The 18,997-nt window shown below is 35.7% G+C and overlaps 2 protein-coding genes across 3 annotated transcripts; one reads left to right on the top strand and one right to left on the bottom strand.

The window, feature by feature from the left end:
• Nucleotides 1-917: 917 nt before the first annotated feature.
• pitpnbl (phosphatidylinositol transfer protein, beta, like) lies at nucleotides 918-9,986 on the top strand. The gene is made up of 11 exons (XM_079619540.1): nucleotides 918-1,031; nucleotides 1,462-1,492; nucleotides 1,718-1,863; nucleotides 5,215-5,306; nucleotides 5,483-5,490; nucleotides 5,664-5,738; nucleotides 6,126-6,209; nucleotides 6,462-6,539; nucleotides 7,546-7,653; nucleotides 7,933-8,055; nucleotides 9,116-9,986. The coding sequence occupies exons 1-11, from the start codon at nucleotides 943-945 to the stop codon at nucleotides 9,161-9,163; spliced, it is 882 nt and encodes a 293-aa protein (XP_079475666.1). The 5' UTR covers nucleotides 918-942; the 3' UTR covers nucleotides 9,164-9,986.
• Nucleotides 9,987-12,268: 2,282 nt separating this feature from the next.
• On the bottom strand, nucleotides 12,269-18,917 carry cabp5b (calcium binding protein 5b). Of its 2 annotated transcripts, XM_079602520.1 has the most exons (8): nucleotides 18,647-18,917; nucleotides 18,189-18,343; nucleotides 17,635-17,716; nucleotides 17,239-17,269; nucleotides 15,895-16,038; nucleotides 15,577-15,686; nucleotides 15,339-15,486; nucleotides 12,269-14,190 (listed from the first exon to the last, which is right to left on the bottom strand). In XM_079602520.1, exons 3-8 carry the CDS (start codon nucleotides 17,680-17,682, stop codon nucleotides 14,162-14,164), a joined length of 510 nt encoding a protein of 169 aa, XP_079458646.1. In that variant the 5' UTR covers nucleotides 17,683-17,716; nucleotides 18,189-18,343; nucleotides 18,647-18,917; the 3' UTR covers nucleotides 12,269-14,161. The 2 variants fall into 2 exon arrangements, with proteins under 2 accessions (XP_079458646.1, XP_079458647.1); XM_079602521.1 differs by lacking the exon at nucleotides 18,647-18,917 and having other exon boundaries at nucleotides 18,189-18,395.
• Nucleotides 18,918-18,997: the final 80 nt, after the last annotated feature.

Here is an 18,997-nt window from a genome sequence, read left to right as displayed (position 1 = left end):
ATAAATAGCTTACAAAACATAATGGTAAAAGAACATTTTATTGATGCCAAAGTGGTTACAGCAGTCTGGGTGAAAGAGACAGTAATAAAAACAAACCAAATAGAAACTAATTAACTGAATTATAATTAGTAGCTGAGATACCTGTATCCGCATGTCATTCCAAATCGTATGACTTCCTTCTATGGAACATTTCGAATCTTCCTTTTTTTGGTCCATATAATGGAAGTCAATTTTCCCAACTTTCCTATGTTAAACATTCTTCAATATATACATATATACATATATATATACACATATATATATATATAATATATATATATATATAGAAGTCAACATTTGAAGTGGATTCAAGTGGACAAAAGTAAATCAAAGTTGTTCTAAGACAAGAACGGGAATTGTTCAAAATTCATGTATAACTTTGATGAAATTATATATATAATTATACCTATTTAGGTGAACTATCCTCTTAAAGTGTGAGTTCAGTCAAAATCTGAGAGCTTTCTGTCCCTCCGTTGACAGCCTACGCAACTACCACGTTGACACTAAAGTTCATAAAGAGATTGTAAAACTAATCCATATAAATTGAGTGGTTTCAGTCCAATTTTTTTGAAGAGACGATCACTTTATGAACAGATTTAATTTAGGCGTTTATTCACATATAAACATTGATCAGCGAACATTTAAGCTCAAACGAACCTGCTTGACCCGAAAAGAACAAACCTCTTGCAGAAGCTCAAACGAGCTGCATAAATAATGATTGTGTGAATTTGTGTCTCTTCAGAAAATTTGGACGATACAATAATACAAATGTAAATTTATTTGCAGTTTTGCTTATAATGACAAAGAAAATAAATATTGTGATTTGTGAGAGAGACTGTCCCACGAAATTCCCTTCCCATCATGGTCTCTCTCCTCAGACCCCTGGCCTGCCCCTGTCCACTGATGACGCGCGCGGCTTATTTCCGGCGACCGCAATCTGTTGTTGAATGTACCGTTCTGTCCAGATTCGGGATGGTACTCGTCAAGCAATAGTGAGTGGCTTTTACAGTATGCATTTACTAGATTCAGTTGCGTTATATCTTGCAGTACTCGCCTGTCTTTTTTAAAAGCATATTCCCATATGGCATAATAAATAGTGAATTTTTAGCCCGTGATATGTATGTGCTGGTCGGCGCTAACCGCTTAGCCTGCCTGATACAGCATTACAGTGTGTTTTATGGACGGCGTTCCCACCAGCGCCGCTATTTACAAATGCATGATAAGATGGGCATTTAATAGTAGTATTTTGAGTTCAGACTCCGTTGGTTGTTAAAACGCTGGTGTATCGTACAATAATGCGGGGCGAGCTTTCCTTTAACGACACGCCCGTTATACAATCGCAGCGCGATGCAGTCTCCATGATATGAGATAATAAATGGTTCTTATCTTTTATTTTTAACCTCTATTCAATTCTCATTTCAGCCAGGTGCTGTTGCCATGTTCAGTAGAAGAGGTAAGAGAGAGAGTCATTGCTATTAGAATAACCGGCTTCCATGTCTTCTGTGATCAGTGGGAATATGTGCTTCTGTTATTGCTCAACCAAATATTTAGACAGCTCCCTTCACTTAGATGGAGTCAGCAGCACCTCTTCTCCATTACATTGTTTGTCTCTATTGTGTGGTGAACAGTTGCCATTAGTTATTTATTTATGTAATACCCCCTTAACCCCCCCTCTCAGTACCAGGTTGGCCAACTGTACTCGGTTGCAGAGGCCAGTAAGAACAACACAGGTGGAGGAGAAGGGATCGAGGTCCTCCGAAATGAACCTTACGAGAAGGACGGCGAGAAGGGCCAGTACACCCACAAGATCTACCACATACACAGGTGAGAGCGTGTGTAAAAGCTTTGATCATATCAAACGCCATGTTTCACCATATCAATAAAACTGTGAGCACAGAATTGTTTTAGGAACCCCTGGAAGGGACTCCCACTGTTAGCAGTTACACTTACTGTTCTAGTTTTTACTTACAATTCTAGTTCAAAAGTGTGTAATCAGTAAGATAAAAAAAAAATGCTTTTATTCTGCAAAGATACATTAAATTGATCAAAGGCGACAGTGAAGGCTTTTACTTTGTCACCAACATTTCCACTTCAAATAAATGCTGTTGTTTTGAACTTCCTATCAATGTTCAATCAATCAATATTTATTTATAGTTCACATTTAAACACAGCCGAGGTTGACCAAAGGGCTTTACATTACAATTAATAAAATAATCACAATGAATTAAAAGCAAACAAGATAGACAGATAAAAATGTGTCAATTAACAATATACAAGAGAGACCCAAAATAACGTACTTATAACGTACTTCAGGATAGTTCACCCAAAAATGAAAATGGTCATCATTTGCTCACCCTCATGTCGTCCTAAACCTGTATGTGTTTTTCTTCTGTTGAACATAAAAGAAGATATTTGTAAAGAATGTTGATAATCAAACAGTTGACGGTAGCCATTGACTTCTATTTGAAGGCTCAGTTTGAAGGGGCATGTCTGTTGTGAGACTTCAGCGTGAACTGAGAAATGTTTGAACAGTAGTGTATATGAGAGGTTGGGGCTAGTTGTCACATTTTTTTAAATTCTTGGTATATTTGCATATTTGCCGATCACAGACCTGTTGAGCGCATGAATTCAGTGATCTCGTCATTGCAACTCGATTTCTGCACACTAACGAATGCTTTCATCATAACAGTGCAAACACAATGTAAATAAGAGATTCGTTGACTATTGCGGGAGTTTTGGCGAGAGTCCAGAACTCAGTCACTGATAAACTCATGCTGTTTGATTGACAGCTCCAGTGATTGTAAAGGGAGCGTTCTTTGATCGCTTTGTATATATAATTTAATCACATTTTAAATAAAAGATTATTATCCTCCTACTAAGAGAAACAATGTGAAGTTGACTGTTTAGTCACTGGATTGATCTTCTGCAGAGGTGGTGTTTACACTATTACGTAATAAGAGGCGGTCACACTATTACGTAATAAAGTGGTACATTCCCCGACCTGTCGGTTTGGCAGATTGGCTTCAATATAAGCTGTTTTTAGACTGAGAAAGTTTTGAGCTCTGAAACTTGCAGGATATTTTTATAGTACAATGATGTCAAAAGATCAAGGAAAGTTTGATTTCTCAGTTCATGACCCATTTCAAATGAATCCTATACTTGACACAGTAGCCAAAGATTAATAAAAAAAAATCCTGAAAAATGCTTTCTGAAGAATCCTTTTCACAGAAACTTGAGCAGCAATCAGCAATATTCCTATTAGAATGATTTCTGAAGGATTATGTGAGACTGGAGTAATGATGCTGAAAACTCAGTCCAGAATAGATTACATTTGAAAATATATTAAAATAAAAAATGTGTCATTTTCACTGCTGTTGCCACCTATGAGGTCTGGACCTCTGTATTTTTGAGGTGTATATAATAAAGGTTGTGACATAATTGCCTAATATAGTATTAACTCTGCTTTAGTGCTGCAAGGATATTGCACACAGCACCAAGACCGTCTCATCTGAGCTGCCTCATTGGTCTGTCACTGCTCGTCAATGTCAAAATATTTGAGATGACCCATCAAATCAAAGTAGGCGGGCTTTATGTTGACATAAGCTGCTGAGCATGAATTCCAGCGCGACGTTTCAGCTGTTAACGGTCATAAAGTACGAGATAAGATGTAAGTAGCTAAACTAAACATTTCATATTTGACAGCTGTTTTAGGATATAAATGCTTAACGACCGACAAAAATAATCAGGCAAACTAATAAACTTTTGTCTAATTTGGCCATTTTGAATTGAAAATAGGCCTATATAATTTTATGTAGCATTCATGTAATGTAATAATTATAGTAACTGTCGATGTGAGTCGACAAGAAACAAGTACGACAAGAAAACCTTTTTTATCATATTAGGCATAAGATTGATAATGAATATGTAGGCTACATATTGTGATTGAATTTAATAAACTTAGTTACCTAGCATTCCTAAATTAACTTGCTAAGAAAGTGATTCATAAAACATATGTTTACTTTCTTCACTGACTCAGATGAAAATAAAAAGACTATCAGTCAAAGCTCAGCTTTAGGAGGGAAAGAGACAGGGCAATATAAGGAGACTGAAAGAAAAATGTGATGTTAGAGATTAAGCGAGCATGTATTGACAAATAATCTACTGCCCACTGACATAGTTTTAAAGCTATTGTTATCCAATTGTTTCGACCTTTAAACATTAAAATGCACATATGTAGATCAGAGAAATAGAATTTTTTTCAGGGGAACATTTTTTTTAATATTTCACTATATTACTGTTATTGATCAAATAAATGCAGCCTTGGTTGGCATAAAGGCCTTCTTTCAAAAACACTGAGAAATGTTTGAACAGTAGTGTTTATGGGAAAAAACTTGGGAAAAAATCTACAGTTTATTTTACACGACACTTTCAACTAAAAATGTAAAACTTTTTATGCGTTTTGTCAGTTCATTTATACGTCAACAGTGTTTTGGGGGCCTGAAAACTCAAACTAAAAAAAAAAAAAAAACGGCTTTCATAATGCATGTTTTTGAAAACAGCACAATTAATGTTTCTGGGTAAACTACAAAAATGGGAATTTGTGAAAATGGGGACGTTATGCGCATACGTATTATGTGTTCTATCTACAGGTGTGTAGTTTTCCTTTACAAAGTGACATCGCTAACTACTGGCCTGGCAGCATAATATAGCGTTTTTAATCGTTTATGTGGATCTGTGTGAATGGGAATCTTTTTGAAAACGTTGTCTGTACGCCAAACTTTTCGGAAACCCAAAGGGAACATTTTTCTGTTTTTAGGACATTGTTGTCGTGTAAACGTACCCTTAGTAACGGGGCACTGTGTCACACTACATGGTCAAGGATCCAGTGAAACATACTGTACACCAATATTTAAGCAATAAAACAATCATGAAATGCAAAACAGTTTATGAAACGGCATACAATTATATCTTAAAATATGGTCTCGATATTTTGAATTGGTCGCTTGTTTATCAAACAAAAATATCATGTTTAAAGGATAAATTTCACAAAAATATTCCAACATAGAAAAACACTGCTAGAGAAAACAAGCATTTGTGTAATTGGTTTTCTGAATCTTATAATTGAGATGTATTTAGTTTCCCCTAATATGTTGAACATTGATTTGTCTTTTACAGCAAGGTTCCCGGTTTTATTCAGATGTTTGCCCCTGAAGGAGCCCTGGTGTTTCATGAGAAAGCCTGGAATGCCTACCCATACTGTCGCACTAGTTAGTAAACACTAATTACATGTGCATGTGTGAATAAGTGATTAAATACAAATGAGATTGTCTGATTTAACCCTTTTTTTGCTTTTGCATTTAATGCATTGAGTGATGAAAATGATCTATACAAAAAAATCTGTTCTTTTCTTTCCCAAAACTGAATCGATTATGGAAAACTGCAGTTGTTACAGTAAGTGTGTTTTTGAAATAATCCCGCTCTGAGATCATTTTAGTCTGCTTGCAGGTCGTTCTTACTGAATCAGAGTTTAGTCATCATGTCTCGCTGTTGATGATCCAAACTCTGTGTTTGAAATAAAAACGGATTCCGTTTTGTGATGTTCTCTTGTGGTTTTTCCTTTTCAGAATGAGTACATGAAAGATGATTTCTTCATTAAGATTGAAACCTGGCATAAACCAGACATAGGAACAACTGAGAATGTGAGTGTTTGTCCACAGTGTATCTGTGCCCAGTTATTCAATAATTCTGCTACAGGTGGAGTCTTTCAACCTGAGCGTCTTCCACTAGTTTATTGGTCTTGGTGCAATGCAGAGTAATCAGTTAAAAATAATGAATAAAAACCTGCTGTTGTGATGGATGGTTGATGGATGAACTTGCGCCTCAATCAGATTTGTTTATTAAATAACATGTCAATTTCAATAAGACTTTCCGGTGTAATGGGCGTCACCATCTTTATTACTTTTAGCCACTGTCACTGTGGTTAGAGGCGTTATTCAGGGCTTGACTTTAGTTATTTGTTCATACAAACTGAATCCTACTGAAACTATGTCTTCATTCTGATTTGTTTCAATCTTCCACTTATGCAGCCTCATGGTCTTCCTCCTGAGGAATGGGAGGAAATTGAGATTGTGCCGATCGATATAGCTGATCGCTCTCAGGTGGATGATGTGGTGAGTTGAATTAGAAAAGTGCATTTCTGTCTTTGTGTGAAACTGTCTTGCATTTGTATTACTGATATACAGTGTTAAACTTATTCTGCCTCATTTTGTGTTCAAAATCCTGCAGGTTTAACTCCAATCCATACCGTATAAGCTTAGAATCATCTGTTGGTCTTCTGTTTTGCTTTAATATTTGTCCTCCTCTTCTTTCCTCATACACTCCCATTGCTTCATACCACCACCACGGTTTCATTTATCACTCAGGACTACAAACCAGAGGAGGACCCCGCCATCTACCACTCGGAGAAAACTGGGAGAGGACCTCTGGGACCTGAATGGAAGGTACACACACACACACACACACACACACACAGACACACACGTAACGATACACTCATGTCACGATTCAATACTCTCTAACATGAGCTCACGATACGATACTACCGCGATATGTTAAGCCAAAATAAAGAAGAGAGTTTTCTTTATTATTATTACTTTATTATTATTAAAATAATATTATTATTTTATTAATACTATCATTTTTATTATTAGAACCAACAAATATTCCCGCATTGCATTATTATACATTATATTCAACATTATATGTAGTAGTTTTAATGTAGTAATGTCACTGAAACTCTGTAAACTTTCATTTTTTTTAAATTACACTTTTCTAATTACTACCTTTTTTTGTTTTTTTTATCACTAGATTTTCATTGTTATTAATAGTTTTAAAGTGTGAGTTCACCCAAAAATGAAGTTTCTGTCATTAATTGCTCACCCTCTTGTCGTTAAAAACCCGCAAGACCTTCAGATCTTCAGAACACAAATGAAAGTTTTTTTATGAAATCCGAGAGCTTTCTGAAGCAGCCATAGACTGCAACGTCATTGCAACTTTCAAGCCCCAGAAAAGTAGTAAAGATAGTTAAAATAGTCAATGTGACTCCAGTGGTTCAACCTAATGTCAAGCAACGAGTTTCGACTTTCTGACGTGGAACCCAGAAGCGCTGCACTGTGTTTACCACGTGATCAGCTGGTTCAGAAAACTCTTCTGAGATAGAGAAAACATCTTCATTTGTGTTCCGAAGATGAACGAAGGTCTTACGGGTTTGGAACAACATGAGGGTGAGTTTTTTTTTTGTAAATCAACATTTTTCTCACTTTGTCTGCTATCTTGGTTTTAGAGAACAGAGCTAATGCTGCCTCTGTCATTGAAATTTGAGTTCACAGTCTTTTATGCACAGTTTCCGTTTACATTCATTTAAAAGTAATATTTTATGGTACTATCCAAAAGAGTGATTATCTACAATATCTGTTCCTAATGCATCCATCTCTCTGTCCCTTCCAGAAAGAGCTTCATAATGGTAACTGTCCCTATATGACCGCGTATAAGCTGGTGACGGTTCATTTTCGCTGGTGGGGTCTGCAGGGACGTGTGGAGAACTTCATTCATAAGGTGATCCATTAGCACTGTTATATAGTTCATCACCAACACAGAGACTCAACTTACACTCATACTCTATTAAAAATATCCCTTGCCTTTATTTTTTGGGGGTCTGTGTACTAACATTTGTACTTCGCAATTCTGGAACGCTGCTTCGTGAATAGATTAAATGTAAATGTATTCTGGTTTGATATATTTCGTTACATGAAGATTTGACCACTGCTGTCAGGTGTTGATAAGTCTTTATTGTACTTACAGTAACATCAACCTCATCTCTCTCTGTCTGAGTAGCAGGAGAAAAGGCTCTTCACTAATTTCCACCGGCAGCTCTTTTGTTGGCTGGACCGCTGGGTGGACCTCACTATGGATGACATTCGTAGGATGGAGGAAGAGACACAGAGGGAGCTCGACCAGGTATGTGTTTCTGTAGAAACCATGCAACGCAGTTCTGCCTACAGCAACCGAATGCTTGCAGAACTCTGATTTATTGAGATGATTATGGAAGATTTGACCTCACTAATATTACTATATTTGCAGATACAGTCTTATTAGTTTTGTGTGACATAAAGCTAGACTTGCACTATTGCGGAAAAGGTTTGGGGTTGGTTAGATTTTGTTTGTTTTTGAAATGTCTCTTCTGCTCACTAAGGCTGCATTTAAAAATACAATAAAAAGAGTAATATTTTGAAATATTATTGCAATTAAACTGTTTTCTATTTGAATATATTTAAAAATGTAATTTATTCCTGTGATGTCAAAGCTGAATTTTCAGCATCATTACTCCAGTCTTCAGTGTCACATGATCATTCAGAAATCATTCTAGTAGGCTGATTTGATGCTCAAGAAACATAGGTAACCGTAACACTTTGCAATAAGGTTTCGTTATTTAACATTAGATAACTATATTTGTTAACATGAACAAACAATGAAAAATGCTTCTGAAGAATGTATTAATCTTAATTTGTGTTAATAATTTTTTTATTACTTTTTACAAGTTTAAACTTGTATTTGTTAATATGAATTAATAGACCTGACCTAACATGAACTAACAAAGAACAGTTGTATTTTTATTAACTAATGTTAACAAAGATGAATAAATGCTGTACAAATATATTGCTCATTGTAAGTTAATGCATTTACTAATATTGACAAATTAAGTGTTACCGAAACCTTTCTTCTTTTTATCAGTGTTTAAAACAGATGTGCTTTTAATAAATATAATTTTTGTGGAAACTGATACATTTTAGGATCCTTTAATGAACAGAAAGTTCAAAAGAACAGCATTCATTTGAAATATAATTTTTTTGTTAAATGATAAATGTCTCTACGGTCACTTTTTATCAATTTAATGTGTCTATGCTGAATAAAAGTATTAATTTCTTTCATAAAAAAACCTTACCGACCCCAAGATTTTGCATGGAAGTGTTCTTCCATGTGTCGTTGTTATTAAAAATCTGTTTATTTAAATTTTCAGATGCGTAGCCAAGGGTCTGTGCGAGGGATGAAAGCAGGCGAGGACTAGGGAGCGTCAGAAGAATAGAAGAAACAAAATAGGGGCTACTTTTTATTTTACCTCCTCCAGTCCTCATGGCCAATCACAACGTGCCACATAATGAAGCCCTTCCAAACAGGAAACTGTCATCCCTTACCCAGGACGTGTCCATTACCATGAGTGTGAATGTGTTTGTGCGAATGAGCAGAGTATGCATGTGTATCAGTGGTTTGTGCAGTCTGACTTTAAACCTCATCATTTGCTGCCAAATTCTTTTGGATTCACTGTTAAGTGATACCGGCATTTCTTTTTATAATTAAGTATTATAACTGTTTAATGGTTTTTGGTTCATTTTGCAACCATCAGCTTTTTACTGAGTGCGCCAGTGGAGTAACGAATCCCAAGCCCGTTTCGCCGAGAGACTGGGGAAACATTTCACTACATGTATTTTGACCATAAATAAATGACTAAGTAATTTACTTCTTAATTCTGTTAAATCTGTCATGTTGTTCAGGAAATCTCGGTGGGAACTTGTATATGCCTCAAGAGGTAGGATCATTGATGTCGGATTAAAGAAACCGAGATGAAAGGAAAAGGTTTTTCTGGTTTAGTTATGTTGGTGCTTTGCTTTGGTTCAGTTCTGCACTGATTGCAGTGTGGATGTCGAGAGCAGTGAACTGATACGGTTTCATTTTTAAACTGAGTGTAAGAGCCTTGAAACCCCTCCCACATTTGACTGACCTACTACAGGCCACGCCCCTCGGTTCGGGTGGGGGTGGTCTGAATTTTTGGAAAATGAAGTTCAATTTACAATACTGTAACAATAAATAAAAGAAAAGATTGATAACCATGAGCTGGTTGCATCGTTTGATCTTTTTACGCTGTTATTTTTAGTTTATATAAAGGTTCCTTTATAGCTCTGTTATTTCTTTGTGTTCAGACTCAGAGTAACATAGAATTCATGTACCAAGCACGACTAATATCTTAATTGAAATGACTTGTTTTTATTATGCCTCTGTTTTTCTACAATTACCTGTTATTTGAATATGTGTAGGAACATCACAGTGGTATGTGGCACTGTATTTCTGTTTCTGTGATTAACAGCGTCCTCTTGATGTTGAGTTTTGTGCTGACGTCCTTCAGGTCCTCGAGTAGTTCTTATCTACCCTTTCATTTAACATGGAATTGTGTGAGTGAGGGAAAAGGCCAGGATTTGTAAGCTCAGACACTGCAGAAGAGCATGCGGACCTATTTATATGCTAGATCATCTACCAGTGAGAAGTTTTTAGACCAATCCACACAAATAGAGCTTTATAGACTCATGTGACAGCACACAATTATGTAACGAAAGTCTATGAATGTAGTGTGGGCTGTAAAACAGACATTTCACAAATATGTTTTAAAGCAACTTCTTTAAAGGGATAGTGCACCCAAAAAAAAAAAAATTCTGTCATTACTCTGCTTCAAGTTCCAAACTGGTATGCGTTTCTTTTTTTCTGCTGAACACAAAAGAAGATATTTTGAAGAATGTTGCTAACCAAACGGTTGATGGACCCCATTGATACATTTTTTTCTTCCATACTATGGAAGTCAACGGGGTCCATCAACTGTTTGGTTACGACATTCTTCTAAATATCTTCTGTGTTCAACAGAAGACTATCCCAAAGTCATATTCGATTAATTAGTTTGCTCGTAACCCCATCATTAAATGTAAAATCTCTTTCTCAATATGGTGACGCAGCACAGGAGAGGACTAGGGAGAGACAAAATAATACAAGACAATAGGGGCTAATAACAGACTTCGCATAATGTAATGTTTGTTTGACTATTTTATGCAATGAAAATCAAGTGTTTTATTTCAACGTGTGCCTTGGCTGGCGGGAAAAGAAAAGAAAAACAAGGTGGAAATTCCTGGGTCAGACAACAGACGCATTCTGACATTCGGGATTGTTTTTAGATGCAATTTGTAAAGCTTTTAGATGCAATCACATACCTGTGTTTGTGCTGGTAGTGAGGTAATATGTCATCTGATGCATTTTAATTCAGCAAGAATGGCAATAGCAAAGAAGAGACATATTTTAGGAAAAGACTGACTAAAGTCTTCCCACATTGCACATGCCATGAGTTCAACATGTCAAGAGACTGAGCAGAACACAAAACCTGTTATATCATCACGATTTTAAGAATGGAAAACATCCTGCTTTAAATACTTAAATACTAGATTAAATGCAGACAAAAAGTGGAAGAAAGAAGGAGAGTCTGATGGATGACTGAGGGATTATGAAGCATCAGAGAAAAGAAAATGCCTATATAGTGGGATTAAAGTAATACAAATAAATGAATAAAAACCAGGTCAGCATTACGTAATTTATCTTCATGGATTTCCCCACAGTCATATAGACTGTCTCTCATTTCCTCTGCACCAGCCATGCAGGCCATAACCTTCACCATCATTTTAGTCTATATTTGATATGTCGTCTATGAAGTGACTGACTCTGAAATTGTACCTTATAGTTTTCAGTGAATTTTTTTTTAGGTTCAATGACTACAAACTAATTTTCTTTGTATTCTTTGTATCTTCGTCACACAAAATATTAAAAATAAACAAAAAAATGGAATGAGACTACAACTGAAAATGCTTAAATTTGCATTATCTTATGCAATTTTATGCATTATTTTGCAATTAAATGTTTCACTACACATATTCAATTAAATTAACTCCACATCAAATGTTACAAATGTATGTTTATACTTATTTGATTAGTGATCAGTTCAGTTGATTAATGTGCTACTGACTCCATTGGTACCACACCCATATAATCCAAATCCATAAATACCCTATTCTTAAACATTTAAATAATCACATTAATGGAATAAAGCCTAAGCTATATGAAATACTAGGAATCCTGGAACAAACTAGTCATGATGCAATGATGTTGTTTATGCATGCCTCCCAGTTGCTGCATAGGATTTCAATAGAAACGGATTGGTGACAGACCGGATGTCATTAATGGTTTAGCGAGGTTATTCAGCACATCTGGCATAGAGGTTTATGAGCTGCTGCCTGTCTATGAGGAACAAAAGACGAGGTTAGTTACAGATCAGATTCACTGTATTAAAAGAGTGCAAGGTTTTAGATAGTTAAAATGTGTATTCTTTTTATTTTTTTTGTAAGAAAAAATTCTAAACTGAACCGACTGCACGGAGGTTCGTTATGGAACAGATGTTTCTGAGCAGGCTTTGCAGACCAGCCAGAAAAGTGTGAGCTGAGCAGATGTGCCATGTAGTTCGTGGAAAAGCGTGATCAGCTTCGGAGGTTAAAGGGATTACTGGACTGCAGGATTTGATTATATTAAATATATTATGTTTCCCGACGGTCTCTGCTTTTAATGCCATTTTCAGGCCAAAGTGCAACATACAAGCCATAAATGTGATATTATCGGTCTAATGCAGAACATTACGCACACACACATTCCCCAGGTAAATGGTGCACACATGCATCATGGCCGTCCACGTGATTTAAAAGAAAACAGGACTCATCGATGCAGGCAACCTTCTTCCACTGCTCCAAGCTCCAGTTCCGACACTCGGTGGACAGGGGTCATCATAGGCACTTTGATTGGTCGGTGACTACTGTACATGCACTAGTGTTATGCACGGTGTGTTGTGTACATTCCTCCCATAACCATCATTCAAATTTTGTGACTTGTGCCACAGTAGACCTTCTGTTGGCTCAGACCAGTCACCAGACTGGATAGCCTTCACTGCCCTCGTGCATCAATGAGCTTTGGGCGCACACTCGCCAGTTTGTAATAATAACTGTAATAATCCAGTGAGATTTTTGTATGCTCAAGGAGTCTGACAACAGCCGGTGCTCCACACGGAGATCTGATCTCGCCATCATCGAGTCCATCTGGGATTACATGAAGAAACTGAGGCAGACTAAATCCAGAATAACTGTGGCAACGTCTCCAAGACACTTGAAGAAACCTGCAAGTGTCCCTGTGAGCTATGACAAAAGCTGTTTTAAACGCAAAGGGGGGTCACACCAAATATTGATTTGATTGATTAAAATCTATTTATCACATTATTTTAGAAAGCGTCCTTCCTTTAAAGCATTTCACACAAGTGCCTAAACGATTTCACAGTACTGTAGCTTTACAGGTATGTTTCTTCATGAGACGTTGCCACAGTTCTTCTGGCACCGTACTAAACTATACAGGCCTTGATCACTATCAGCTCCTCTTTGCCTTTAGGAATTCCTAATAGCCCTTGGAGGGGGTTGGAACAGAAAAGCAAAAGTATTTGTTGATTTTCATCCTTACAGTGCCTAAGACTATTTTTTTATCAATAACATTTTCTATTACTCTTGTAAATTGCTTAGAAGTGGCCGCTAAATTAATTCATGTAAATGTTGATTGAATTTGCATCAAGAAATTACAGGCAGGTTATGCTAGATTTCTTTCATAATATTTACTCATGTAATGCTCTTTCTGTTTAAAATGTATGACACATGTATGACACATGATGCAATACAGAATTAGAGAGCGAATAGACTGTGTTCCAGTTCCCTGATGACATTTGTCATTTTCAGTGATGAGCTTAACTAAAGCCTAGATGATCAAATTACAACAATATCAGGACACACACTAATGCAAAATTCAAAATTAGGACATACACACTAATGAAAAAGTAATAACAGTCCGAGTGAGTCTTTAACTTGGTTTTATGCCAAAAGTTCAAGTATGTGTGTCCAATGAAAGATACAATCCTATTCCGAACATATATGTCAGACATGCACTGAAATATTGTTACATAATACTGATATATTACATTATTTTAATTTACAGAGTTTATAGAGGATTCAGTGTTTGAGGTCATGTAAAGCAAAAACAAAGTTGCACTCAAAGATTAAGATATAAATACACAAACAAAGTGGTATAAAACACTGTTCCAATATACATAGTACTGTAGCCATTGACTTTATTGACGGTCTTTCTGGCCTTCTTTAACGTCTCAGGTGCATTCTCAATTTTTAGACATCATTTTGACAAACTCTAAAGGAGAGAGATAAAAAACAAAACAAAAAAAAACATTAGTTTTAACTATAGCTAAGGCTGATATAAAGTGAGATTATTTCTCAGTATCCAGTCCGTAATAACTATCAGATTTACTTAGATGAATTCTTATCTATTTTGTATTTAGATATTTTTATCCATAGGCTATTATTATATTATATAACTTTTAATTATTTTACCAGTTTAATGAGATAAAAATCTCTTTTCCAAGAGATACCTGGCCAACATATCACCATATAAACTGGTTTGATATAGGCTGTAGGCTAAACATTTGTACATTTTAGTTAATCGTGTACTTAATGTGAAGCTAATTCTAAAGTATCAGGTCTGTGTAAATAGCCTGTGTGGCAGTGCTAAACTAGAACAGAGTGTGAAGATGATGCTACAATGCAGTGGTTCCTAACTAAACCAGAACTGTTGGCTAACAAAGTATTTTAACTACTGTAAAGTAGGCTAGGCTACATTTTTCAAGAAGCCTATCTGTACTTCATCATAGGCCTACTTATTTTTGGAAACTTTACTTCACTATTCAAAAGCACCATAGGCCTATCGTACTTTTTATTGTAAATTAGAGGTCTGTGAACTAAATTTGTTTTACCGTCTGAACGGATAGGCCTAAGTTTTAATTGGGTAAAAATTAAACATTAAACATAACTTTAAAATAACAAAAAATGCTTCTTTCCCGTTGCCATAGCAGTTTCAAATGAGTGAGTGAAAAACTATAATGTCGCGTTTTTCCCTATGAAGTTTGTCACAAACGCCCACACGTATTTTGAGCAGAATTTAGACTATAAAATTAGAAAATAAATATTTATCCAGTAGGCTACTTTTTAGTTTTAATACGCAAGTAGGCCTAGGCCTACATTAAAAAATAGTATTTTTGTATTCTTATTTTAATTAAGTATTATACTTTATTAGCCTACTTTGTCCACCACTGATATTAACACTCACAGTTTCTGCTACTAAAAACTTTGAAAACAAGCAGCATTGTCATAATTACAGCAGAAATACCAGAGGAAATAGCTTTGAATATTGTATTGCCAAGAGTAAAGAGTAAAAACTGTGCTAATAGGCTTTTGGTGAAAAAAAAGCTGTCTACATTATGTTGAAATATGAATCTATTTTACCCTCAAAATCAACGGTCCCGTCTCCATTGTTGTCTGCTTCTTGGACCACGGCTTCTATTTCCCTCTTGTTTGTGTTTTCACCTAGCAGCTTTAGCATTGCATGCTTCAGCTCTTCGATGGTGATAGAGCCGTCACCGTCCATATCAAACTAAACAAAAATATAAAAAGAATGCACTCATTTATACTTTTTGTTGTAAATATGTTTGGGAAATGAAAAGGAAAAGGGTACATTCTTTACCTCTTTAAACGCATCTTTCATCTCTTTCAGTCCGATCATTCCAGACGTTTCTGCCAGTAGCTTTGGGGCCATGAGGTCAACAAAATCCTGAAAATCTACACTTCCTCCCACTGAAAAAAGAGGCAGATAGAGAATAAAGATTAGCAGAGATCTATGTGATCAACACATGATAAATAAATAGATGGAACATACAGTGTTTCAGCCAGAATGATGAGCAGACATCAGTACAAAACACATTGACTGGACGAGCATCAAATCACAAAACAGCTGCTATAGCACATATGTGAAACGGAGATGGGAAGGGGACAGATGTCTCACGGTTCATGTTGATGTTCTGGCTAAGTTCAATCAGTTCCATCTCAGTGGGCATGTAGCCCATCGTCCTCATCAGGTTGCCCAGATCTTTACAGCTGATCAGACCATCCTTATCCTTATCAAACTCTGCGAACGCCTCGCGCAGCTCTGCAATACACACGAGACGATTTCATTAACAGAGTTCTGGGTACACGACAAACTGTTTCAATACATTCAAAAAATCTGGGATTTATTATTATGATTTCATTTAAACCTAATAGAAATATACAAAAAGGTGTAAGCTAAGAAAAGTTACTAAGCAAAATAAGTACATTTGTGACATTGATCATTTGACTATATGTGTACAGATACTTGAAGCTTAAAGTGCGTCTGTCATTAAAGCGAGAGGACAAACCCAATACGAAGACTTTGGAAATTCATGTAGATATTTCAGTTCAACTTTCACTTAAATGACGAAAATATAGTTTGCATCAACAAATATTATATTAAATTAGAAAAGATGATCAAATAGAAGCAGTTTCAGCATAGTACTCTCAGACTCATCGACTTTGCTGAATTACATTGACATCTGGCACTTCACAGCTGGTTAGCATCTATCTTATCTATCTTATTCTGTAAGATTAATGTGGTTATATAAATAAACCAGAAATGTGGAGGTAAACATTAGAAAATAAAACCGTTTAATCAAATAAATAACACTGGTCTACAGCCAAAATGCATCTGAATTAAATATAGTCAAACTTTAATAATTATGGGTCACTGAGAATGAAAACGATGCTTAAAATTGTTGATTGGCTAGTTTTCAAGATATGCTATTGGTTCGTATGCGACCCTTGACTTGGGAATGGCGGAAGAAAAGTGAGTAATAAAGGGAAGGAATCTCAATTTAAACCAGAAACCGCAACTTTCAGATGTCATCTTTCTTTTTTAGCTTAACTATGATATTAATATATATGATATATAACCCTTTGCTGATTTTTAAAGTAGGCTATTACATAAACAGGACAGGTGACAGGTAATACCTACACAATATTTAACATAGATGTAAAATGTGAAACTTAAATGTCTTGGAAACAGCAGCCAATCAGTTAATTAACATAGCCTATTTGGATTTAGCACATCAAAAATACATAAATAGCTCATTTTATGTGCTTTACTTCTAAAATAATTGTAGACCAGTGTAATCAATTAATTTTTTTAAGAGATAATCAGGGACTCTCTGTTAAAGGTAAATATGAAATATTTTTCAAATTTCGGTTTTAAATACATTTAATTTGTTTAAGTAAATTGTAAATTTTTTGTCAAGTTTTATTTTAGAGTAAAAGCAGTAAAAACAATTGCACTTACCTTCTATCTCCTCATCAGCGAGTGGACGCTCCTGTAAAACAGCTACAGTTAGGCTTCCTTGTATGTGCATCAACTTTTTTACCCACATTTGTGCACCCATTAATCTCTTATATCCAAAAGCATTAGAGAGATCATTCTTGTGCTGGACAGACCAGTTTAGATATTTATAACTAGATGGATATTAACAGATTGGTTCTGAGTGAGCTCAGCAAAAGTTTAGTGTAAACAAACAGTAAGATCATTAGTGCATAGTGCACTATCAACTGCTAGAACTTGTTTTTGTTTCTAATGTCTAGCAGTATACTCTGTCTGGATCACTACAGTACCAGAATAAAGGATATATATATATATATATATATATATATATATATATATATATATGCCAAAGAGACTTACAGTGTTTTTAGATCCTTTTAGGAAAATGCATGCCGGCCCCAGACTCATATCTGACAGCCTCTTCTGTGTCTTCTGAGTGTCTCTAAAAATGTTTAGATAATAATAAAAATAAACATTACTTTAACTCTGCAACTATTGAATATAACACTGAATTGTCATCACAAATTTGCAGCAAGAATGGCCTTAATATGCCACCGCTGGTATTTTAAATATTTTTCATGTTTTGTTTTTTTTAAATTTTTTATTTTTATTTTTTTATTATGAATTTGAATTATAATTTGACATATTCTTTGGAGGCATTTCTCGAATGAAACAGAGAACATATTGGTTACACTTTATTTTAAGTTGTCTTTGTTACACTGTAATTATATAATTACTGAATAATATTAATGAACTACATGTACTAAATGGTTAGGATTAGGGTTTGATTTGGTTTAGGGTTGGTTGCATGTAATTATGCATAAATTATAGTTATCACTATAGTAACTACGTGTAACATATGTATCAATGACACTACATTGCAGTTCAGAAGTTTGTAACCATCATTCCCTCACCTGTTCAGATGCTCTGTCCACAGGAAGGAGTGGAAGAAGGTCAGTCCTCTTTAGTTTTGTTCTGCTTTGTGTTGCTTCTGCCAGCCAACTCTCTTTTCCTCCTGTTCTTTGATTCAGTGCAAGAACAAACCTTTCTCACTGTCAGTCAGCAGCTCCTGAATGATTAAACGATACAGAGGGAGGTAGCAAGTCAAAGAATAAATGCATGAGTGAGCGAGTGACAGTGGGAGAGGGAGAGAGAGAGAGAGAGAGAGAGAGAGAGAGAGAGAGGGGGGGGGGGGGGGGGTCAGAGAGATCAAATCCAGCTTCTTAAGCAGAACCTGGCTGCAAATAACGGACATGAATTTGATTATTTCGTTTAGTTTTTTCCTCAGATTTTTTCTATAATCTGGATGTTACATGCATGTCCAATATTTAAAAAAAGAATCTGCATTAAAATAAACTAATTCCAAGGTTACCTTTAATGCTCTTCAGTGCAGTAAAGTCCTGCTTATACTTCAGATGCCAATGTATCATAAATCCACATGTGTGTATGAGTTTTATATAAGGACCGAGTTAACTGACGTACAACCCCGTCATCATGTTTGGTCGTGTCAGTATATTTCAATGCATGCATACATATATGATTTGTTGTTACGTAAAGTGATAATGCTAAGCATTTTCTTGCATCCTGAAATGTGTTTGCGTAAGAGTAGCCCAGTAATCCCAGAGCTCTCTGCGCTCCCCACCAGTGTGTGGATGCTAAGATTACTGCTTAACAGACCATTCGCCAGACAGAGAGAGATAGTGGGGCATAAGAAAAGAGGATT

The sequence above is a fragment of the Phoxinus phoxinus genome (genome assembly GCF_949152265.1).
Source record: "Phoxinus phoxinus genome assembly, chromosome: 1".
NCBI lineage: Eukaryota > Metazoa > Chordata > Actinopteri > Cypriniformes > Leuciscidae > Phoxinus > Phoxinus phoxinus.
Note: the sequence above shows the minus strand (reverse complement) of the source record. Positions and strands in the feature narration are given on the sequence as shown.